Source organism: Aspergillus karnatakaensis, assembly GCF_047715665.1.
Source record: "Aspergillus karnatakaensis strain CBS 102800 unplaced genomic scaffold BJY04scaffold_34, whole genome shotgun sequence".
NCBI lineage: Eukaryota > Fungi > Ascomycota > Eurotiomycetes > Eurotiales > Aspergillaceae > Aspergillus > Aspergillus karnatakaensis.
Window position 1 is genome coordinate 24,693 of NW_027395746.1, and position 22,446 is coordinate 47,138.

At 51.1% G+C, this 22,446-nt stretch overlaps 9 protein-coding genes and 1 non-coding gene across 10 annotated transcripts; 7 read left to right on the forward strand and 3 right to left on the reverse strand.

Annotated features, from left to right (window-relative positions):
* Positions 1 to 623: 623 nt before the first annotated feature.
* BJY04DRAFT_192542 (uncharacterized protein) lies at positions 624 to 1,234 on the forward strand. The gene has a single exon (XM_073711783.1). It carries the CDS (start codon positions 914 to 916, stop codon positions 1,115 to 1,117), a length of 204 nt encoding a protein of 67 aa, XP_073569657.1. The 5' UTR covers positions 624 to 913; the 3' UTR covers positions 1,118 to 1,234.
* Positions 1,235 to 3,400: 2,166 nt separating this feature from the next.
* On the forward strand, positions 3,401 to 3,910 carry BJY04DRAFT_219652 (nuclear transport factor 2 family protein; the record flags this gene model as incomplete). The annotated part of the gene is made up of 1 exon (XM_073716630.1): positions 3,401 to 3,910. The coding sequence occupies one exon, from the start codon at positions 3,401 to 3,403 to the stop codon at positions 3,908 to 3,910; it is 510 nt and encodes a 169-aa protein (XP_073569658.1).
* Positions 3,911 to 4,033: 123 nt separating this feature from the next.
* Positions 4,034 to 5,258, reverse strand: BJY04DRAFT_228779 (metallophosphoesterase family protein; the record flags this gene model as incomplete). The annotated part of the gene is made up of 2 exons (XM_073718918.1): positions 4,034 to 5,067; positions 5,120 to 5,258. The coding sequence occupies 2 exons, from the start codon at positions 5,256 to 5,258 to the stop codon at positions 4,034 to 4,036; spliced, it is 1,173 nt and encodes a 390-aa protein (XP_073569659.1).
* A 1,529-nt stretch (positions 5,259 to 6,787) lies between these two features.
* On the forward strand, positions 6,788 to 7,684 carry BJY04DRAFT_219654 (RTA1 domain-containing protein; the record flags this gene model as incomplete). The annotated part of the gene is made up of 2 exons (XM_073716631.1): positions 6,788 to 6,938; positions 6,993 to 7,684. 2 exons carry the CDS (start codon positions 6,788 to 6,790, stop codon positions 7,682 to 7,684), a joined length of 843 nt encoding a protein of 280 aa, XP_073569660.1.
* Positions 7,685 to 7,918: 234 nt separating this feature from the next.
* On the reverse strand, positions 7,919 to 9,695 carry BJY04DRAFT_219655 (uncharacterized protein; the record flags this gene model as incomplete). Its single annotated transcript, XM_073716632.1, has 3 exons — positions 7,919 to 8,335; positions 8,382 to 8,897; positions 9,441 to 9,695. 3 exons carry the CDS (start codon positions 9,693 to 9,695, stop codon positions 7,919 to 7,921), a joined length of 1,188 nt encoding a protein of 395 aa, XP_073569661.1.
* Positions 9,696 to 9,962: 267 nt separating this feature from the next.
* BJY04DRAFT_t97 lies at positions 9,963 to 10,100 on the forward strand. Its single transcript has one exon. It is a non-coding gene; the product is annotated as a tRNA-Leu (tRNA).
* A 1,429-nt stretch (positions 10,101 to 11,529) lies between these two features.
* On the forward strand, positions 11,530 to 13,626 carry BJY04DRAFT_219656 (uncharacterized protein; the record flags this gene model as incomplete). The annotated part of the gene is made up of 1 exon (XM_073716633.1): positions 11,530 to 13,626. One exon carries the CDS (start codon positions 11,530 to 11,532, stop codon positions 13,624 to 13,626), a length of 2,097 nt encoding a protein of 698 aa, XP_073569662.1.
* Positions 13,627 to 14,778: 1,152 nt separating this feature from the next.
* On the forward strand, positions 14,779 to 16,325 carry BJY04DRAFT_228780 (cytochrome P450; the record flags this gene model as incomplete). Its single annotated transcript, XM_073718919.1, has 3 exons — positions 14,779 to 14,806; positions 14,867 to 15,957; positions 16,017 to 16,325. 3 exons carry the CDS (start codon positions 14,779 to 14,781, stop codon positions 16,323 to 16,325), a joined length of 1,428 nt encoding a protein of 475 aa, XP_073569663.1.
* A 786-nt stretch (positions 16,326 to 17,111) lies between these two features.
* Positions 17,112 to 18,335, forward strand: BJY04DRAFT_192543 (putative nucleoside-diphosphate-sugar epimerase). Its single transcript, XM_073711784.1, has 2 exons — positions 17,112 to 17,568; positions 17,635 to 18,335. Exons 1-2 carry the CDS (start codon positions 17,119 to 17,121, stop codon positions 17,872 to 17,874), a joined length of 690 nt encoding a protein of 229 aa, XP_073569664.1. The 5' UTR covers positions 17,112 to 17,118; the 3' UTR covers positions 17,875 to 18,335.
* Positions 18,094 to 22,148, reverse strand: BJY04DRAFT_219659 (uncharacterized protein; the record flags this gene model as incomplete). Its single annotated transcript, XM_073716634.1, has 2 exons — positions 18,094 to 19,755; positions 19,818 to 22,148. 2 exons carry the CDS (start codon positions 22,146 to 22,148, stop codon positions 18,094 to 18,096), a joined length of 3,993 nt encoding a protein of 1,330 aa, XP_073569665.1.
* Positions 22,149 to 22,446: the final 298 nt, after the last annotated feature.

Here is a 22,446-nt window from a genome sequence, read left to right on the forward strand (position 1 = left end):
TGCGATTACATGGACTCTATCAGTCATATCCAGAATCAGTCTCGATCTTTTTGGCACATGACTTGTGTGTTGGCGTTTTTGCTGGGCATCCTGGAGATTCCGGTGGTTAGGTCTTTGCAGTATCGAAGCATGCCGTACAATGTTATCTCGTATAATCTTGCCTCGTGAAGCCGATCACTAGGCAGCTCACTGAACATCTGCTGCATTGGTCCAACCCATGGTCTGGATCCGCCATTAAAGATTTAACTGTCTTTTCACGGTGACTCGACAGTTCCTCGTCTATCTTGTCGGGAACCCTGTGTATGGCGGACTCTCAACTTCGACTATCAGGGAGTCGTGATCCCAATTCCGCGGCCACAGTCCGTTACTAAACCCAACCCATGACCTGACGCAGGGTTCTCGGTACGTCCTTGTAAAATTGGAACCGGAATCTGTCGGCCTTGGAGTACTCACTGCGAGCGAATGAGATGCCACCTAGAATGTGGTCACGCGCTTATGGTTTTTTCGATGCTGGCTCAGCCCCAGCCCGGATGAGAATTCACGTCATTTGCAAGCACACTGAGTTGGTACCCCGCACATTTAATGGCTCGAAGGCTGATCCACTGGCAATAGCTTTGAGGGATGTTTCTCCGAGTCCTCCTGTTGATGTGATCGTCTGGCCAGCTGCAGAGAATACGAGAGCGGATGACAGACGAGGTACATTGATTGGGCCACAGATTCGTTCGAACTGTCAGGGCCATCTGCATGCCGACTAGGAAGTGTTATCGATCGAATGGCCGTGGTTTTGATCTCTGTTTCGAGGTCTTTCATCCTTAAACGACCTCCCTCGCATCCTTTAGTTACCCGAGTGACGGGAGCCATTGGATACATTTGACATTGATGCGTCTCGTCCCCAACGCGTATAAGAATAAACATGAGAGCAAAAGACTTCAGTAGTATCATGAACAGGCTTCCATATCATTCCTCTACCTTGGATATAGCACGGCTAGAGGTTCGCAAAGTGTTTCCTCTACTCCTCGTTCTCCATCTGATTAACACGTGCCTGTTCACAGTGCTCACTAATTATTATTACACGATCATAGTCCTCGAGTCGCACTACTACAGCCCTCAAGATTGACTTCCCCTCTTCCAGAAGCCAAACGATGCAGCAATATCAGGTTCTAATGCCTTCTCTTCCTCGGACTCAATGGGCTCCTCCAAGCAAACAGGACTCACTATGCCACCAGGACAAATCTTCGCCTCGTGCGCAGCACCTTAAATGGGAGCTGCGCGGAGAAAGATTATATATTCATTTCCCAAGTGTTTGCACAACAACGTAACCAGAGCTCGTGCCATTTATTTCCATATGAGAATGCCTTGCCAGAGCGCCACGAACAGACCCGGCCTTGTAATGGTATCGTAGTAGTAATCGAGCATGCCTTTTTCTTTCTTCTTCTATCTCTAAATGCAAAGTTCAGACGATAGGTCAAATGTAGCCAAGCTGCAGCTCCCGAAGCCGATTGCTAGCCGATAATCCCTACGATCCTGTTGGATATTGGTTCAATCGAGATTCTGTCGGTGTGAAAGTCTGGAAGTAAGAATGTACCGCTGAAGTCATGAGATTCGATATTGCAGCCAACTAGCGGTGCAGTTGTTCTAATAGGCATCTGATGTTTCCGGATCCTCATGATACCTTCGCGGATGGATTATCGGCTTAGCAGACTCCTGCACCAACTGCAACTCAGTTTTGCTTATTGCCGTGGGGTGATGAGATACGTTTAATTCCCATGCTAGTATCTGCATCGCAATAGAAGACATATGCGCTATAACATGCAAATGCAAGGGCCTCTGTCAATGTTCTTACGGCTCCCCATTCCAGTCAGTTGGCTAAAATCGAAAGATCTAACGCACCTGAGCTGACTCCAGACATTTCGACCAGGATTACGGTAAGGGTGCTGCTCATACCAGGAATGAAGTCCGTGCGTCCTTTCTATCGGAACCTATCGGAGCCGATTATTCTGAAGTTGGGTGAGTGGTGTATCTTCGGACTACTACAGTATTCGTAATGAACCTAGACCTTTTATGAAACCACGGAATTGTCAAATAAATCGAGTCTATGACCGAGTCTTCGTGCTCATATTCATGCCACCTCTCTCCCCCGGAATTCTCCGCTGCACCTAACCACCATCGGCAACTCTTCTGCGTGGAAATAGCGGAATGAGGTTTTTTGGATGCATGCCCAGCTCCGCAGCGGATATGGTTAGGGGTGCAAATGGCCGGGTGACAGAATCTTCGAGCGGATCAAGCAACCCCCGGACCTGATATATCCCCGGCTACTGTTCGATATGGCCAAGATCCTCACAAGATCAGTCCTAGGCTCTATCTGCAGTGGAGCTAGCATACGTGACGCGGTCTTCCGGAATGAAATCAACGCGACCACCTTGATCCTAGTATGAGATCCAAGCTACCGAGCTTGTGAAGTTCATTCTTGCCTTCTTCGAGCCGGCCAAATGCTACAAGGCCGCCACTGGAGAATAGGAGCATGGTGAGCATGCGCTGTATGTAGAGTTTAATGAGTTCAATCTTATCGGAAACGGTGAACCGGCATGCAATGGGCTGCCAGAAACCATTTCGACGGAAGATGGACCGGAAGAGACCTATAACAAAGATGTCCTGATTCGATGTGAGAGAGTCGGGCCTGGAATGCTGGTCGCAGCGACTAAGAGTGACAAGAGAACGGCTTTCGTGACGGTATCGGCGGGAACTTTCTGGCTCCAGCTAGCGGGCAACAAACTCAGAGCAATGTTCTCGATGGAGACCAAGGGGGTATTCAATCGAGGCGAATGGGCTGCTATGGGACCCGATTGAGTGCGCAGGATTGAGAAGCTCATATACTCACCTTCAAGAGACGAATTATTGCGCCCCAATAGTCGATGTGGCTCCTCGACACTCCTGCCAGCATCAGGGAGGCTCGACGCGTTCTTCACATGGAGCTCAAGGGTGCGCTGGATGGAGGAGGCAATAGACATTGCTTACTGGCAAGCCTGTCTCCTTCGACAGGTGCTTGCAGACATGACAACGAATGCGACCACGAATCCACAACTCAATGACTCGATGTTTAAACGCTTATGTGTCTTCACCTTCAGGAACCCAAGCCTTCACTGGAAAGCGCAAGGGATACACCATCGACCATCACCAGACACGGTAGGTGTATAGCTCAGCCCGCACGCCCATCGCACGGTGCAGCTTTCGAACCGGCGTGACTTGGTAGCACGACTTGGGCAACCTGTAGTCAAACCAACCCTTTTAGATTGGCTCCTTGGGTTGTCGGAGGTAAATCTCCTCCTCCAGCGCTAAATCCGTCCCCGGAGACAACACGGACATAAGCCGAGTATATATCCCCCACCGAGACGAAGACACCATGAGAAAAGCATCCGCCATCATGACCACCCTTCCTACCCTCCCAGTCCTCCTCAACCCACCTCTCGCAGGCCGCGAAGCAATAGCCGACACCCTCCATCGCATTGTCCTCGCCTTTGACACAAACGACGCACCACTCCTCCACTCCGCGCTAACACCCACCGCGACGATGGACGTCAACGGGCGAGTCTCAGAGGGGCTGGATGCAATCCACAAAGACTGTTTTGATTTTGTTGGAAGATTGAACACCACGCATTTTGTTACGAATATGCGAATTCATATTGCGGACGATGGCCAGAGGGCGAGTATGACTGCTTCGGCGCTGTCGCAGCATTACAGGGAGGGGCAAGGGGAGAGGGGCGATGAGGAGAGGCTTATGGCGGGGAACTTGTATTGGGTTGAACTTGTGAAGGAGGGACATCATGGGGAGGGGGAGTTGTGGAAGATTGAGAGGTTTGTGGTCAAAAGTACTTGGGCGGAGGGGGCGTGGGGGGTGATGAAGGGGGAATAACATGGGTTATCAAGGACTTTACACACGTAAATGTGTTTTGGTGGTGGGTAGCGAAAGGTTACGCATATGACTATATACTATCTATAACCACCAGGAACTCTCATGCCAGGATACGTCGACTATCTAACTGTGGTCGTTCGGCGTGGCAGGATACACATCCTCTCCGTAGGTCGAATTCAGCGATACAGACCCTACTGTAGCACCTGTCTCCAATCTAATCCAGGTGTCGAGCTCCCCACGGCCAAGGGCCTCCTCCGAAATAAGCAGCTGCCGGGACCCGCGAACCCAAGTACCGTATCCACCATACCCAGAGTGCTGGCCGAAGCAGATGTTTAGACCTTCGCCGCTGAAATCCATGCCAGGAATCTGGTTGCTCCACTTATAGCACCAAGTAGCGCCGTGGTCATGACCAGAGAAGACTCCGAGAACACCGGGGATCTCGACGAGAGCCTTCATGAAGGGGGTGTCCTGTCCGCCGTACGAACATTCGTTGCTGTTCGTGCCATCTTCGCACCATCCCTGCGCTTGCTGAGCAAGAGGGTAGTCGTCATTGATGCCAGGTTCCGTGTTCGCATCGATGCCGTCGATAACCTGAGCCGCGAGAGATGCATTGATAGGAATGTGAACAAATGCCAGAGAAGGGATTTCCTTTCCATGTTCATCACTTAGCGACTGGCTGGTCTCACGGAACCACGTAACGACGCTCTCATCAACCCAGTTGGGTTGCGGCGCGTTGTCACCGTCTTCATGCTGGAAATAATTCCCGCCACGGCTGTCAAAGAACCAGAGGAGGAGTTTCGGGGTACCGTCAGAGCCGGTGACGGGCAGGTAGTAATTGGATACGCCTGCATTATCGCCAGTGACCATCCGCTGGGTTCGGGAGTTGGGATAGCTGTTTTCTCGCTCCAAGAGCTCGACGGCAGACAGGTTGTATTGATGGTCGTGGTTGCCGTAGGTGGAGGCCCAGGTCAGACCGCGGTCGACTAGGGGGGCAACGATCTGATCAATGTACACGGTGGCGTTCTCGATGAAGCCGTTCTCGCCGGTGATGAGGTCCCCGTTGAGCACAACGAGATCGGGAGATTCAGCGTCGAGAATCTGGTCGATGACCGTAACGGACTTCAGATCGTTCTCTGGGCCCCAGGAGTCCCATGCATCTGCACCAAGTCAGTTGCTTTGCGTATTGCACGTAAGCATGCTCTCACTCACTCTCTCCAAAGTGGAGATCCTCAAAGATGGAAATCTGAAAAGTGCCATCCTCCTTGAACTTGAGTGGGCCAAATTCCTGCCCCTGGACCTGGGCGCCGAGAGTGGCAAGCAAGGCTGCTCCGGCAAGTGTGTGCTGCATTTCGGGTACGCTGATCGAGTCTGCCATCCTGAATGCTGGATTCCTCACTGATCTTATAACTTCCGCGGGGCTCGCATTTGCAACGTCGTCATGGTGGATGTCGACAAGGCCGACAAGAGCTGGCAGTGCAAAGCACACGTGGGGGCGGTTGCGCAACCGAGTGGTCTCAGTGGCTGCAGAGGAAGATGCTAGTGTGGTTTCAGGTTAGTCCCCTGTTGATCAGCATGAAACTTACTCAGGTCAAGGGGCCAAAAGCTCGCATCGTGAGGGAAATCAGGAATTCCTGTCGTCTTCCCTGAAAATCAGGGATAGTTGAGCCCTAAACCTATGCCGTTCGCCAACAGAAGTCGAGCCGGAGTTATTTGGCCCCTTGCAACAGTACCCTCTGTGACGCTGATCATCAGCTTGTTCCGACAGGAGCAGTACAGTAGGTGGTACTCCGTACTCCGTAGAACACAGTTGGCTCATCAGTCCCTATTGAAAGGTTTTGTTGGTAGAATGTACATTACTTAGTGTGACTGGTGTTCATGGACGAATGCGCCATTGATATTATACAGATGAGCTATTACGGTGCCTGATGATATATCTTCTTCTGCAGATGGACATTCGAGCTCACGAGCGATATCAACAGATCGAGCGACGGATTCAATGTCAAGCCAGCACTAGGTAACCCGCAACGATCTACTCCGGGTAGGAGCTTATGTCGTCGTCGTTGAATTCTGAACCCTTTGTTGAGGCATCAGCGTTTGACCAGACAGGTACTTTGGCTTAAGAATAAACAGAATTAGGCTCCATACCTTACTAAGTAAGAACATTCTGTGGTCCCAAACGACTTCAACGTTGAGGATAGTTAGCCCCGTCCGCCTTCTGGTGCCCGCATCAAGAGGCCAAAGTGTGACCGTCTAGTGATAATTGATTACTGGTAGCGCTAGGCTCAGTCTGACCTGGCAGTCAATGAGGCGCTCCATCTTGGGCAAGATAGGCTGCGTGACCCACCACCGAGTATATATCGACATGCTAGCGAGCATCGGATTCTACAGGATGTGAACTGGAAATTTCGCTCCAGACCTCCTAGGCCAATCAGACGTTTTTCGCCAAGTTGAGCGGTGCCAATGCGCCACTACGTTAGTCAAATCTCTGCTTGCATCCTTCCAAGACAGTAGCCATCCAATCTCTTCGGATAGGTCCTTTCAGAAGAGGTATCACCGGGCCTAATGGGGTTCTAGATCTCTAGATTGAGTGGGTCCTGGTCTACTCTCGGGATAATGTACGAGGCTCTAGGGTTTCTTTGGGAAACCATACGAAGGGGTCTAAGAATAACTACACTTGCCCCTAAGCATCAACTATTCATATTTACCTGAAACTGCGGTGCTATATAGAAAGAGTTTCCCTTTCGCGAGATTTATCTTTCTCTCTTCATACACACTCGTTTCGCTCATTTGCTTGATAGGCACACAGGTGCCATATAATAAAATTATACCCTCGTTTACCAGTTTATACGCGCAGTATTTTTTTCCTTCTAAACCACCATGGCCGAGCAAAGCTTCTACAAATACGACCCCAGCATCCCCGGCTCTGTCATCGCCTTCATCCTCTTCGGTGTCAGCACCATCTTCCACACCTGGCAGCTCTTCAAAGAGAAAACATGGTTCTTCACAGCCTTCCTCGTCGGCGCATACAGTAAGATCCACCCCTTGCCAATTACCACCATCAGCTAACCACACTGTGTCTCAGTGATGACCCTCGGCTACATCGCCCGCACATTCTCCGCGCTACACACCTCCAACCTCTCGCTCTTCATCGCGCAGAACCTCTTCATCATCCTCCCGCCTTCCCTCTACGCTGCCACAATCTACATGACCTACGGCCGCATTGTCATCTTCATCCGGAAAGACCACCTCTCGCTGATCGCGCCGAAGAGGGTGACGAAGCTCTTTGTTGTCGGTGACGTAGCCGCTTTCATACTGCAGCTCGCTGGCGGGGGAATGCAGACGGTGCAGAGCATGGCATCGGCCGGCGAGAAGCTGTTGATTGGCGGGTTGTTTGTGCAGTTGTTGTTCTTTGCGTTTTTCTTGTTTGTTGCGGGGAGTTTCCAGGTACGGTTGCATCAGTGTGGGTATCGGTCTGGGTGGAGGGACTGTGAGGATTGGAGGAGGTTGCTGCATGTCTTGTTTGTGGTGTCGGCGCTGATTATTGCGAGGTGTTTGTTTCGTATTGTGGAGTATGCGCAGGGGTATAACGGGTATTTGCTCCGTCATGAGGTTTATATGTATGTGTTTGATATGGTGCCGATGTTGGTCGTGCAGGTCGTTTTTCATTTTTGGTATCCGGGAGGTATTATCACACCGGGGGGAGGAGAAGGTGTAGCGGGGAAGGGGGTCGTGGTTGATGGGGATGAGGACGAGGTGCGATTGAGAGGCGTTTAAATGGGGTAGATGGAGGTGAAAGGGTGAATAATTACTGGAGGGTGGTTTCTGTACGCTGTGCTAGAGATACTGATGGGATGGGCAAGAGAATTCAGCTCGAGATGGTAATTCTATGCTGATTCGAATGATTAGCAGCCTCCTCGTCCGAAAGTGCATTGTAGATACGGTATTATCTTCTTCAAGAATCAAGAGACATAGACCCAAACGAGTAATTGAGGCGTAGCACCAAAAGAGTCAGTCCTCATATAGGTCTACAAACAATGTAGAAATCAAAACTCTGTCCTGTTGACGCTCCTGCCGAGCTTGTGCTTTAGTCCAATTGGCTTTGATCGCCTTTCTCCGAGTATGAAGCAGGTCCATAATTTCTTCCACGTTTGAATTCCGCCTCGCGGCGTAGATGAGGCCGTTGAAATCACCGGGTGTGGGTTTGTAGTAATCGAGTAAGACAGGCAGAGTGTCCTTATCGCAGCACCCGACTGCCCTGATCAGGTCGAAAGGGCTTATGTGGATGTTGAGATCTGGTATCTTGAACAAGTACTCCAAGACAGCCTTTCCGAATTTTGACGCTACCGCAGCTTCGACCAGTAGGTAGAGGATAGATCGACCACGGCCAAGGTGGCTTAATACGAAGTCGACGATTGCGGGGGCGCTCTTCCAATATGTCATCATGGATTGAAGGATGGGTTCATGCGTTAACCCTGGGGGAAACATCCAGTTTTGAGAGCAAAGCTCTTGGCAGTTTTCGAACGCTGTATCCAGGATCGACCCCCCTGTCGAAGGGAGCCAGCTGGAGGGTGTAGAGGGTAATGTCGTAGGAAGCCTTCTGGAGAAGGTAGCAGATGATGTGGAAACCGTGTTTCGAGTTTCCTGCTGCTACATTGAGTGTATCTCTGTCGATCTGGATGGAGCAATCTCCGCCGAATAGCCAGAGGTCGACGAGCTCAGCGTCCCCATGTGCTGCTGCGTGCTTGAAGAGACTCTGGGTGAGAAGAAAAGGCTGCCGTTCAGAAAGAAGGCCCAGCAAGTCCTTTCGCCAGCTCTCGTTTTCTATTGCGGCTTTGAGGAAGTGCTCTGTAATTGCAATAGGGACTGCTTTCCCGTCATAAGTGTTCTTCACCCCCGCCGCAAGTATGTCTGCGGTGATCGCGTGGCCAGACACCTCTACAAGTCGCTGCAGCACTGCAGATTCGTCAGGTTGACGTCGGCACCAGCGCTAATCAGTTGATATAGCGAGATGCGGGGCCAGTTGTTCACTCCACGCATGAGCGGCATCATTCCAACTTCATCTCTCTGATTCGGATCCGCCCCGTGTGCAAGGAGCACACGCAGGATGACTGGCCCCGCTTCGTCGTGGGCGGCGTGCGAGAAATGCGTGAGTAAGGTAGCTCTTGAGTCGCCATGAAGGCGGAATTCATCGACATGGGCTCGAGATCTGGTAAGTAGTACGTTCAGCATATCCGCAAAACCCATTCTTAGCGATGCCCATAGTAGTCTAACCATGGCCGAATCCCGACTGTCTTCAGGCCTCAAGTCAACCTGGATATCTGGATGGCAGAGGAGAAGGTGCAAGCTCTTGATTTGATCTGCTCTCCGTGGCCCAGTTTCGTGGGTTTCTTGCAGGCTACGTAGGGCCACCATGAGCGGTGTCCGATTCTCAGGTAACGGCAATGCTCCGTGGTCTTCTCTACAGGGAGTGTACATTGACCATGTCCGTTCGCAGCAGTGACCGCAGAACCTCTGGATGACCGTGACGTACGGCTCGCCATAGCGGCGTTGCGCCGAGCACGTCTTTCGAGTCGGGATCAACGTCTTTGCGCGCGAGGAGATAGTCCACGAGCCGGACTTTCCCCATCTCTGCGGCAAACGATAGCAGCGTCCGATGGTTTCGCAGCTGGGCATTGACTGATTGGATAGAGTGGGTATGCAGCAGGTCGAGTAGTTCAGGAACATCCTGATGCATGACAATGAGAAGTGGCGTCGCGGTGCAGTTGTCGATGGGATTGAGGCTCATAGACGGGCCGGATGGAGCATCGGGGCAAACCAGTTGGGGTCGTTGCCCGCGTGTTCTCTCTGTTTGTTCAGCGTTGATATCAGCGCCATGTTGCAAGCAGAGTCGGCCGGCTGAAGCTGGACTCTCTCGCAAGCAAAGCGTAGGGCGGAACTGGCGTGATGGCGGGCATTAGCGCGGTAGAGAAGGGGACTGGAGATGAAGTAGATGGAGCGACAGGATCTGGCTTAGCCTTGTATTATGCTTTTTCTATAAAGTCGTAGTAACCGTGGCCGGTTGGCCTAGTGGTAAGGCGTGGGTGTAAGTTATTCTTTAGTCATGGTTCATAAAAACACAAAGCTAATGTACATATAAAGCTCCTATTCCTAGGCGAGCTCAAGATCGTGGGTTCGATCCCCACATCGGTCGTTTTTTTTTATGTATTTGCGGGCCGTTTTCTCTATCTCTTGCTGGCCTGGCGCGCGATGATTGCCAGGGTGGGTACACTACATAATCACTATATAGACTTACAAAGTTACAAGTTATTACAACTATCTGAGGTGCAGGTGGTGGGATAACACTACGTGACCCAACATCTTCCTGTTCACACGGGTAACAGGCCTGAATGCCTCGTGCGTCAGGCCAAGTTATAACATCAAAGATAATTTTGGTTTCACATCAACCAGCCAGTTGACAAAAGCTCTTGCTGGGACCTCATCACTCCGACACCACTCACTCTTTACTCTTTGAGATGTCCCTTCCAGATCCTGATAGGATCTGTTGTCACCAGTGTGGGCTTGTTGGTGTGTTAACAGAGACCTGTCCTCAATGCAAGCACTGTTGGTTTTGCAAGACTCATGGCGACCACGCAAGAGCTGACTGCGTCTACGCCCCTCCTTGCGAGACTTGCGCTAGCACGCATCATGGAAGCAAAGCTTGTCAGAAAATGATAATCCAGATGCCGCCTCGATGTGTACAAGAAAATCCTCTGCAGTCGCCTGTGTTAGCGCTCCAACAACCCTTCATGCGCCTCAACATTCAGGTCCCATCACCAGCCCACGGTGACAGGCGATGGGTCGAACTGCCACAGAATATACGAGAAGTAATAGCCACCACATTGCTCCCAACTCTAAGTTTATCATGTTTTACTGATCCGTTATGACAGGATATCTCCCTCGTTGATCCTACTATTTTTCCACCTCTCATCGATCTTTGCAAAAGTACCGTTACCGAAATAATTCGAGGAACTTTACCTGGGTCCCGTTCCCTACCATACATCAGTCATATCCACGACCGTGGTGGTATCGCAGCGGTAACCGCTTTGCTTGTTCACATGGTTAGTCCGGCAGTGCGCCAGCTGGAAGGTCGCGAGATAACCCGAGAAGAGCTGGAGAAGATACGCCGCAGCCAGAGTGACGAAGGTCTATGGTCCGGACCCATGGGCTACGCCAGTTTTTTGACGGATGATCGGTGTAACTATTGGTGGCGAATATACATCGGGCAATGTACGTCCTCACGTCGTCGGATCAGGGCCCAACATACGCAGAATATCTTACGAAACTCCACGTCCAGTCTACACTACTATGTCCTTTGGTGCGGGAATGGACACAGGACGGCGAACTTTATTCGACTTTGGAATTTCCCGCACAATACCGTAGCAGACGAGTGGTATCAAGTGCAGGCGAATATTCTCGAGACAGTGTTCTGTCGAGCCTTTCATAGCCATCAAGGAATTCTCGACGTTGCAGACGATACTGGGCAGGGGAGACGACATTTCGGTTTGAACATAATGTCACCCTTAATTCAGGGAAATATGCTCGATGGAAGATTAAGGTCGTTGGCTAACAGCGGCCCCGCAATGTCGCCGGATGCTCAAATCCGCCAGTGGGCAGTATTCAATCCAACCCAAAAGAAGAAACATAACAGACAACAGCGCCTACTATTTAAGCGGGACTTCTCAGGGGCCCTGCGAGATGTGCTTGGAAATGCGGCGCAGCCCGTCTTGGATTACCTACAATTGTCTTGGGAGATACTCACAGACACCCGAGTCAACGACCCTCCGCCATACATTGGCAACGTGTCTGCACGTATTGCATTCGTACTCGATTACTTCGCAGTTTCGCCAGCCGACGATACCCCACTTGAAAGTATAGATGAGCATCCATCAACTCTGGTTATCCCCTGGTCGCTCCGTGGATGTGGGTTTAACGAAGAAAATGTTCTGGTGTGGACATTTAATTTCAGAAAGCCCAGGCAGTTAGACACAAACGAACTTGCAATGCTTGCTGAAAATAGGGAGCTGATTCATTCCAACTCCCACCGAACCATGCTCGATCAGTGCCAGGCAAAAATAGTCTTTCTCTGCGGTCCATGCGCAGAGAAGGCGATTCGATCAGTGCTGCAGACCCCTGAACGTCACATTTTGAGCCTTCACGGATACGATTATCCGTTTTATATGGATGCCAGTGCCCCTGAATATGACAAACGCCTGCACATTCGTATCCCGGAGCTCCCTGCCGAAGTGTGGTCAATCAATACACTCCATGCAGCAAAGTTAGGTGAGATCCTTCGTTTCTCTATTAGCATGCTTGACCTGAAGAGTATCCGTCCCTACTTTCTTGAATCAAGTTCCGTCATTGGATTCATCCTCAGTCAAGCACGTAGAGAAAGGCTGGGGGGTGAGCCGATGACGGCTGACACCATCGATGAAGACATTAGAGTCTGGCTACTACGCAAAGGCATTGGGGACGATAAGGATATCCGAACGATTGAAACGTTGGGCGGAACACTTACCAAGGGACTTTTGATGGTTCTTCGTGCCCTCCCCAGACGCCCGAGAGAGGCAGATTGGAAGCCTGCCCCCAGAGGCACCAAGAACACCAGAAAGGAGGTTCGGTGCCATGAGCACCTCGACAGCCAGGGATTGAACTCTATGAACAAATTTGTTCTGACAAAGAGCGACAAAAAGGAAGAAGAGTATACCGCGTCTCTCGCTCAACTGCACAATGAGCCAATGTGTGCCGGGGAATTTCCCGCCGTGGAGGAATGGGGCCCGGCGGAAGAAACCGGCGGCTTAAACGACGAGGGGTGGGAGACACTTCTAAGCGAGGATACAATCGCAAACCGAATAGGTCAGACAGCTGTTTTCTTGGAGTGTTTCACTAAGCCCGAAGAGCAGGAGTCAAGTTCCACAGAGGCGATAAGGGCACTTCTCGACGACCGCCAGATCAAGGCTCTGAGTTCGGCTAAAGGGAGTATGACAGCAAGCAGAATCGGAAACTATCTCGAGAAGGAGAGTCTGCTCGAGGCTGAACCGGCGGATTTGGGCGAGTTAGTGGGCAGCATTCTGACAAAAGAACTTTCAGACCCTGACAAGGTTCCACCGGCGGACGACTTTGCACTGCAGGTTCATCGTCGACAAAGGAAGCCTACTGTTTGCGACATTGGAATTTCCAAGAAGATAAACCACAATACGAAAGGGCGAATATGGAGGGATGAAACATTGGTGTTTAGACACAAGGAGTATGAGTTCTCCGTGAAAGGGAATGTCAATAAGTGGCGAGAGATTCGGATAGGGTATTGCCCTATCTATTTCCAGCCTGGAACGGACATTGGGGACGGAAGTGTTTGGATCAAAATCGATATTTGCGAAGCCGGTCGAATCCATCCAGAGGCTTACGCAGCATCTTCCGAGCTCGAAGACCCTGCAAGCCGGTTAGCGTTTCGGTTGAGGTACCGTGACTCTGTAGGATGCGACAAGAGTTTCTACCCAAAGGCACCGGGGGAGCGTGTGGTTCTTAGGGCCAACACATTCGTGGAGATTCTTCTATCTCAAAAACATGTCCTCGACATTCAGAGCCAGCCCCGAAGATTTCTATATTTTCCTAAAGGCAAAGCAACACACGGACTTACGAAGTTTGAGGGGGGCGTATACACCAGCACGCCCTGTTCCTGACCATTTCTTCCTAGTTGCTCCCGCAGGGTCTACCAGCGTTGGGCTTGTCTACGAAAGGATGCCATAGGTGGTCTCCAGGGAAGTGAACTCTGCGTGTTTCTTTGACACCGATTTAATGAAGATGATTATGTACTGCCGCATCCTATCGCGATTGTGGGTGTCATAGTGGGGTCTTGTCTTCACCTCGCCGGAGTCAGCGTTATGGACGAATTCGGATAGGCCGTAGAAATGACTATAATCACAAGTACTGCAGATCCGTTTTACGAGTTTCCGAAATTGTACTATAACGAGATTTGCTTTAATTTGGGCGGTTTCTGCATGTGGAGCTGGAGCCACGTAAGCCTTCGGTGAGGTACTTAGCAGCATAACTTATAGGAACTAGCATTGGCAAGCGGTATTACATCCTCCACTTAGCTATAGACAGCGAGGAGAGATGGCACGAGCGCTCTATTAATGTGATCAAGGACGGCATCAATTGGCCCCAGCCCTTAGATGTAAAAGACTATTAAGTGTGCCGCGGTTGACTGCGTGAACGACAATGCCTTCCCCTGCATCTCGTCAGATATGAGCACCTCCCTAGAGACTAGATTTCATGTTGTCGGTTGATATTAAGGACACTTCGCTCAGTGTTCATCAGGCTAGGTCAATAGCGACAGCTAATGAGACCAGTGCGCTCGGGAATTGGTAGAATTTCGTTCCAATTACTTCACACAAGTTACATCACATGGAACAAGAAAGAATCAGTCAGACGGCGAATTGGAGAATTATTGACTAGTGTGCCTCTCGTTGCTGTAAACTGATAAACAGCAGGGTTCAACGAGGTGTATTTGCAACTGGCCTGAGCGGCAGTATGCAGTTACGGTCACCGAGCACAGCTCTCGGGCGAAAGTTTGAGAGCGCTCGGTGCCTAGCAATTGATGCATTGGCGGGTAGGAATAGAATAAATACACCCGCATTCTGGCCATCATGATTGGTGTTGTTTGTCTCTATTGGAAAGTCGACCATAGGGATGAGGGTCCCCGCAGTGCTCCTCAGGATTTTATTGTACCATTTGTTCCCCTTTATTGCGAATGTTATATGTTTGGTCTGAAAGGTCCAACGAAGACCTCTGTTCTTGTTCATGATGCTGAACTTTGCTAGTGTCTGGTCCCCATGGCTGTGGCTGGCTGCTGCCATCTTGGTAAGTGACGTGTCGGCAGAATATGTACCAGTGAAGACCTAACATACCTTAAGTACACAGTCAGTCGCGTTGTGTACAATGTCTACTTCCATCCCCTTTCGAACTTTCCGGGCCCCAAATGGCGAGCGGCATTTCGGTCAACCTGGGTTTGGTCCATGGTCAGCGGCTCCAACCATCTCCGGATCAAATCGCTGCATGATCAATACGGTCCTGTTGTGCGAGTCGCACCGGACGAATTATCCTTTACAGATCCGACAGCACTACCAGACATCCACTCCAAGTCGCAAAGCAACAAAGGGCTCTCTAAGAGCAAGTTCATCACCGACAACCAACCGCTATACCACCCTTTCGACGGCAACGACGAAGAGCACACGCGGATTCGCCGCAAGCTACTCACCTCCTTCTCCGACAAGGCCGTCGCGAGCCGAGAGCCAATCCTGCAGCAATACATTGATAAGCTGGTCGGGAAGCTTCGCCAGGAAAGAGATGCGGGGCGACCTGTCAACCTCGTTGAATGGTTAAATTGGTTCTCTTTCGATCTCATTGGCGAACTGACCTTTAGCGAATCATTCAGCCAGCTTGATAGATCGGCGTCCCATCCTTGGATTACTCTCATGGCCGACCACATCAAAACCACCTTGTTACACATGTGCTCAACATTCTACCAGCCATTCGGTAAGCTGCTCAGGCTACTCACGACACGCGCTTTCCAGCACCTCATATGGCAGTTGGTGCTGCCTGTCCGAGAGAGGATTGATAGGCGGCTTACCCGCCCCGATGCCGGAGAGCTGAATGATATCTTCGGGACCTTTCAGCCACACAACAACGGAGGCAAAGAGTTTCTGGGATCGGAGAGGATGATAGGGACGTTCTTTTTCTTCATCATTGCCGGCAGCGAAACGACTTCGTCTACATTGGCCGGTCTGGTGAATCTCCTGACGCAGAATCCCCCCGTGATGGAAAAGCTCCGCACAGAGATCCAATCTGTGGCTCGAGCTCAGGGTCTTACTCTCGCCGCGCTTGCGCAGACGCCATATCTTAATGCAGCCATTAAGGAGGGTCTCCGCCTCTGCCATCCTGTCGTCCCACCAGCTACCCGAATTACCCCGCCAGAGGGAAAGGTCATTGCAGGCCACTATGTCCCGGGAAATGTAAGGCAGCTTGTATCCACGCTGAATGTATCACTGGCAGGGCTAACCACATCCCGCAGACCTGCGTCGGGTTTCTCCACTATGTCGCAAACAGGAGCGAAGCGAATTTTGAATCCGCGGGTAAGTTCCTCCCCGAGCGCTGGTTGCGCGAAAAGGGTCTAGACGGGGACACCAATGCCGGATTCTACCCCTTTTCCGTCGGAGGGCATGATTGCCTCGGCCAGAATCAAGCCTGGGCCACGATGCGACTTGTGCTGGCGAATCTGGTGCTGGAGTTCGAGATGGAGGCCATTGCCCCTTTTCCATGGGAGGCTCAGTCAGGTTATGCTACATGGAAGAAACGTCCGTATATGGTACGTCTAACCTAGACATGGACTCGCGGATCGTGGATAGAGTCTTTCGGCTGGCCATTGCACGCCGATCATGGCCGTTGTGGTCTCGGATGCTAGGACGCTGCCTTGCCGTACACCTGTGAAGTCAGGCTTTTGGAGTATCTTGTAATCATTTGGTACTCCTCCATTTCACCCTATGATAAATACAATAAAGTTCATCTGAGAAAACCAGAAAGTCGCAGTGTCCCAACTAAATGAGGTAAACACTTAAGAGCATTGCTGACAGCGTTGGCGGCAATAGCTACACCCCTCCGTACTTTTTCACTATGCCGCGGTACTAGGAAACCAAGCAACAGCCTTGATCAATCCATCCGTAGCACCTGTCTGCAGAGCTGCCGTAACAACACGGTCAAACTTGGCCTCGCTAGGACCAGCGACTCACCATTCAACAGCAGGCCTGCGACGATTTCATCGATCCGGGCGTACTTCATGCCTCGGTAACATAATGCGAGGATCGAAATTCATGGAGACTGTGGTTGAGGTTCAAGCTGGACTGAATTCCTAAACTGATTTTGATGGAGACGGGGGCCGGCTGACCTACTGCTGCTTGTCCTGCACGCCCCCCCACAGTTCTTGCTCGACTTTCTCTGTGCTAGGTCAGCTTCTTAAAAAGCCAAATGGCATCTCAACAGCCTTGGTGCAGGTTACGCAGCTGGAAGGATCAACCGGAGATATCGGACATAACAAGCACAGCCTCACCGTGGTATAGCGACGTATAACTATAGCTAGATCCCCGCCTTGTCTTCACCCAACTCAGCTTGATATCAACATGAAAATAATCCTCACCGGCGCAACCGGCCACATAGGCCGCGAACTCCTCACCCAGTGTCTCGCACATAAATCCATAACATCTGTCATTGCTCTCTCCCGGCGCGATCTAGGAGTCACAAACCCCAAGCTCCGCATTCATCTCATGCAGGAAAGCGATTTTCTCACCTACGATGACCCGGCGCTGGTCGAGGAATTGAAAGGTGCATCTGCGTGTCTTTGGGCGATTGGGCTGCGGCCCTCGCAGGCTGGGAGTGATGAGAGAACTAGGGTTGTTTCGCTGGATTATACGCAGCGGGCAGCGGAGGGGTTTCAGCGGGTTTTTGAGGCGTCGCTGTCTAGTCTTGAAGGGAGGAAGAGGAAGTTTCGGTTTGTGTATATCAGTGGCGCGGGTGTCGAGCGCAATCAAAATCAGTCTCTGTGGTATATGGGTGATTTTCGGCGATTGAGGGTTTGTTTGTCTTGTTTTCTTTCCTCGTTCAGGTTTGATGGGATGTGTCCCTGATTTGATGAACAGGGTGAAGCGGAGAATATCCTTCTGCGCCATGCACAAGCAAATTCTGGCTCCTTCGAGGCGTACATTATGCGCCCTGGTCTTGTTCCTTCCACGCAGGGAACATTGAAAGATCTACTTTGGGGTTTGGCGACCTCTGTCAGAGTAGATCATCTCTCTCGGGCGATGATTGATATCGCGATTGGTGGACATGAGAAGACGACGTTCGAGAACCAAGATATTATCGAGCTGGGGCAGAGGTAGAATGGTTATGTATGTGAGGTTTTTATGTAACTGCTTGAGCAAGCACTACTTCGAGCTTGATTGCGCCTTCTGATGCACACTCACCCGTATTATGGCCGGGATATGAATTGACTACAGGTGGAAGATACGAAATGGCAAGCGCAGTGTTGACATTCAGATCGTTATCAGAAGATGAATTATCTTTGTCCAACCCAACGATTGATTATAGCAGATAATATACTAGTCAACGAGCTCCAAGTCCCTCCGGCTATCCAAGACAACCCTCGGCGTGGTAATTGGGACCGCAGCTTTAGTCTCATTTGTGATACCCCAGTTCCTCTTCAACGTATTCAACCACTCCGTGTCAGGTCTAAGCTGACCGGCGTCCACAATCGCGACGGGCTCTGCGACCTTATGGCCTTCGTGATAGATATTAGAAAACAAATGTGCTTGGTGACATGTTGTGTAAGGCGGGCCCGAATCCTCGGGGTTTCTGTCTTTGAAGGCTTTCCAACAGTCTCCGCAGAGCGTCGTATCCCGGCAGATATGGCAGATATAAAGCTTTGCCCAAGTTTTCCTCCTGCAGTCTGGCTTGCCGTGGCATTTGAATGGGGGCTTTGATTGACCCTCTGTAGTGGCAGTCTCCGCAAAGAGCATTGCCGTGACAAGCGCTCTCTTCGCGTCGTCTGTATATCCTGCAAGTAGAAGTGCTTTGCCGAGGATGACATATCCCTCGATGTCGTTGAACGGATCTTCGTCTTCGAGGATTTGAATGCCCTGACAGACCTTAGCTCGAAAATGGTCTTTGTTTCGCTTCTTTGGTCCGTGCTTGCGTTCCCAGTAGCCCAGGAGGGCTGCAGCGTCTGCACAGTACTCTATCCCCATGTTCGGGACGCTTTCTCCTGATGCCATGGCCCTTAGAGCAGCGATGTCGGGGTGTTCTTTCTCCAGCTTATCGTCAGTGATTTTTTCTCCATTCTTTTTAATTTTGTCCTGGTTTGATCCCTGCGCAGCTAATGCGCCTGTTAAGTAGAGCTCCGCTAATGCTGTGCACTGAAGCTGCTGTGCGTATAGTTTTGAGTCATTGTACTCTTTCGCCACGACTGATAAATTCTCCCAAGCCCTTCGTGCCTGGCCCTGATCTCGCTGGTATCGCTGGTAGAATCTCCCCAGTTGATACTGGGCCCATACGGCGCTTTTACTTGTGCCTTTGCCCGTCAGCCGGTTCACGAGATTCTTCATAAGCTGCTCTGCAAATTCAACAGCCTCCTCGGTCCTGAGTTCCAAGGCTGCTCTGCCGAAAAGGTCTAATCCTTCTTCCCAGCCACATAATAGATTCATCAGCCATTCACCACGCTTGCTGCGAACTCCCCGTTCGAGAACTTGGCAGAACTCATATAGCGTCTTGAAGCGGAGGTTCCGCCCAAGAACAGTGAAGTAATGGGCCACTAAGGGTAGGGAGAGAGCTACCTGGCTTGTTAAAGCCTTCTGGGCAGCATCTATCTGACCCTCTACCTCGCCACGAATCTCTTGCCAAACACTGATGTTGTAATATATGTTACTAGAACATTTGCCATCAGGTTTGGGGGAGCATCTCAAAGCCTTTTGCGCTTTCTTCACAGCCGTCTCGTAGTCTCCAGCTGCGGCGTAGGCCACGGAGAGGCCACTCTTTACCAACCAGTTTTTGGGTTCCTCCTCCTCTGCGTCTCGGTATTGCTTGAGAGCTTCCTGGATATGGCCGGCTTCTCGCAACGCGCTCGCCACCCGCATATGCCAGCTTGCGTTACGCTCGTAGTCGTGGCGCTCCGCTAGATTGACAATTCGATCACCCGACAGGTGACTTATACTGACACTTCCACAATCATCGAGGCTGGATTGAGACACTTGTGGACCTGGCTCATTCTATACAGATTTCGGGTCAGCGTGGCGGTTGATGGAGGTTCTTCCGGAGCAGGTGGGCCTACCAAATTGTCATACAGATCCAGAAACATCAGCGCGGTGCGGATACTGACGGTACCGGTCTGGAGCCAGCCTTCTCCGCAGAATACAAAGATCGATCTGAAGAACTCTCTTGCAGAAGCTCCATGTCCTACAGTCCAGTATATCATCTTTTGATACAGCTTTGGCGACTCTAGCACGGATGGTAACACGGTCAATTTGGCTTTGTCACTCATCGCATCGTACCATCGTTGAATGGCCACGCGGTCTTGCACCAAGTCTCCGAATTGCTGTTTATGCTCGTAGCGCAGATCCTCCCTCTCCACGTCAATCTCTTTGAAATGATCGAGGATGTGATCCGCAGCATAGCTAATAATGCCCGCCGCCCCCGGGGCTTGTTCTTCTTCGCTGATGGGCTCCTGGAGGAGTTGCAGACAGCTGCGAAATATCGATGCGTGAGCTTCGCTTTTTGTAAAGCTGTGCAGTCGTCGTGGGGTCCAACTCGGCTCGCACAGCAGATGATCCTTGAACGAGCGGTGCCTGAATTCGACAATGATTTCGGCAGCTCTTGATGACCGGGTGTCGGTATTGAGTGATATCAAGTGCTTGAAATTTCTCTCCAAATTCTTTTTCGAAAACGTGGTGCTCTGCACGGATATATTGACAGCCGTGCTAGGTGGGAGGTACTGCACTTCACTAACTGTGAGGGGTCGACGAGAACAGGTCATCCATTGCAGGAAGTTCTTGAATTCCGCTGGGGCGTGCACCTTTTCGGCGGCGGAGTCAAGCAGTCTCACAAGGTGATGAGCATGATCTTTAGGATAGCCATCTTCGAGAAACTTCAAGATGTCGCTCCTGCTTCCCATCTCTTCAGCCTGGCCGATGACAAGACTAGTCCAGAGAAACATTCCTTTGGCTTCCTTGGTCAATTTATCAATTGCGTACTCTCGATCCGAAGGTTCGAGATCCTTGAACTTTCTATCGTCGGAGATGCGCTTCCGGATGTACCTGGCGATATCGGACTGTGTCTTGTCAGAAGAGATGTGATATCGGGTCTCACTACGGCAAATCAAACTCATCTTGGGGTAGAGGTCAGATCGGCTGATGATGGCGATGCGGAATGTGGTCTTCCCGGCATAGGTGCATCGCTTGAACAGTTTGAGTATGTCCACCACCTTGCTTTGTTCGCTCGAAGCCGCTGCATCAAGTCCGTCGATAACGATAAATGTCCTCCATGGCCTCTCTTTCGAGAGAAAGGGCACAAAGAAGTTCTCCCATATCTTTACCTCGTTTCGTACCGAGTCCAAGAGGTCGAGTGCTTTGAGAGCATGGTTGTTGAAACCTCTGCTGCGTACCGCAAGCTGTAGCGCAAGACATTTGAATATCGAGGTCGCGGTGTCGTTCTCGCGCACGTAGAAGTACGCACGAAGTTTCTTCTTGTTGACAATCTCCGTGATCAGGCGCGACGTGGCGAAGGACTTTCCGATGCCTGGTTCGCCGTGCACCCAGACGATAGGCAAAGTCTCGCCAGCGATCCATTTCCTCATCAGAGGCTCGTCCACGATCCATTTGGCAAAGACGCCCGCTCGTCGCTCTTTCTGTATACCGTCATGGATGTTCTGCATTGTGTGCCAGGTCTCAAGGTCCAACTTTGCTTCGAAGCGCTGGCTTTCGATATTCTTGTCGATTTTCTGGACGGCCGTGCTCATCTCCTGCAGCTCGTCGTGGAGCATAGAAGTGTCGCGCTTGATGAGCGATATGCAGGTCATCGCTTCTTCCTGAGCGAGGTCCTGCAGCGCCGTCATTTTGGACTCAAGCTCTGAACATTCCCCGAAGAACAAGCGCACGAGAAACTCCTTGCCGATGTCTCGTTTCCGTCTTTTTCCTAGGTACTTTGATGCGACCACGAGGATCTCACTGACCAGGACAACGGTCTTCGCGAGGACCTCTCCGAGGATTGAATCGACAATGGTCCCGTCGTGAATGGTCATCCGATCCAAGGTGCCTGCAACACGACCGAGAAAGTCACCGATGCTCGCGTAGGAAGCCACAGAGCCACGCGCCGTGCCGATGAGGTGCAAGAACGAGCTCATGATCAGCGAGGCAGGGGCAACCGTCGACGAGACCGCGGTATCGATGATCTTTCCGGTGATTTCGACCATCGCTAGGATTCTGTCCAGGTTCGTCCATACCTTTGTATCGCGATTGTTCTCATTGAACTTCTTGTCGACATCCTTGAGTCGCTGTTGGAGCTCTGCGAGAGTCTTTGGCGGCGACTGGGTGTTGGATTTGGCCTTTGGATCGGGGTTCACGGACCGAAGCGCCTTTTGGAAGATGTCTTCCTTCTCTTTAGCCATGACGCAGATGCATTTCTTCTCAATAAGCTGGTGGCATCGAAGGAAGGGAAGTCAATTGATGTTGGTGCGGGGTCAGGATGGAGTTGGTTCAGCCTCAGCCTCGCTGCTTGCATGACGCACGGACCACACAGATGTAGGCAGTGATTTAGCAACAGCTTGGACATCTTCTACATACTGTCAAGACTTCCACGGGTTGAGCTGAAGAGTGACGATGTTTCAGTCTGCGTTGCTGAAGATAACTAGTCACAGATTCGACAAAAGAAACTGGAAATCGTCCTCTTCCAACTTCAGATTGACG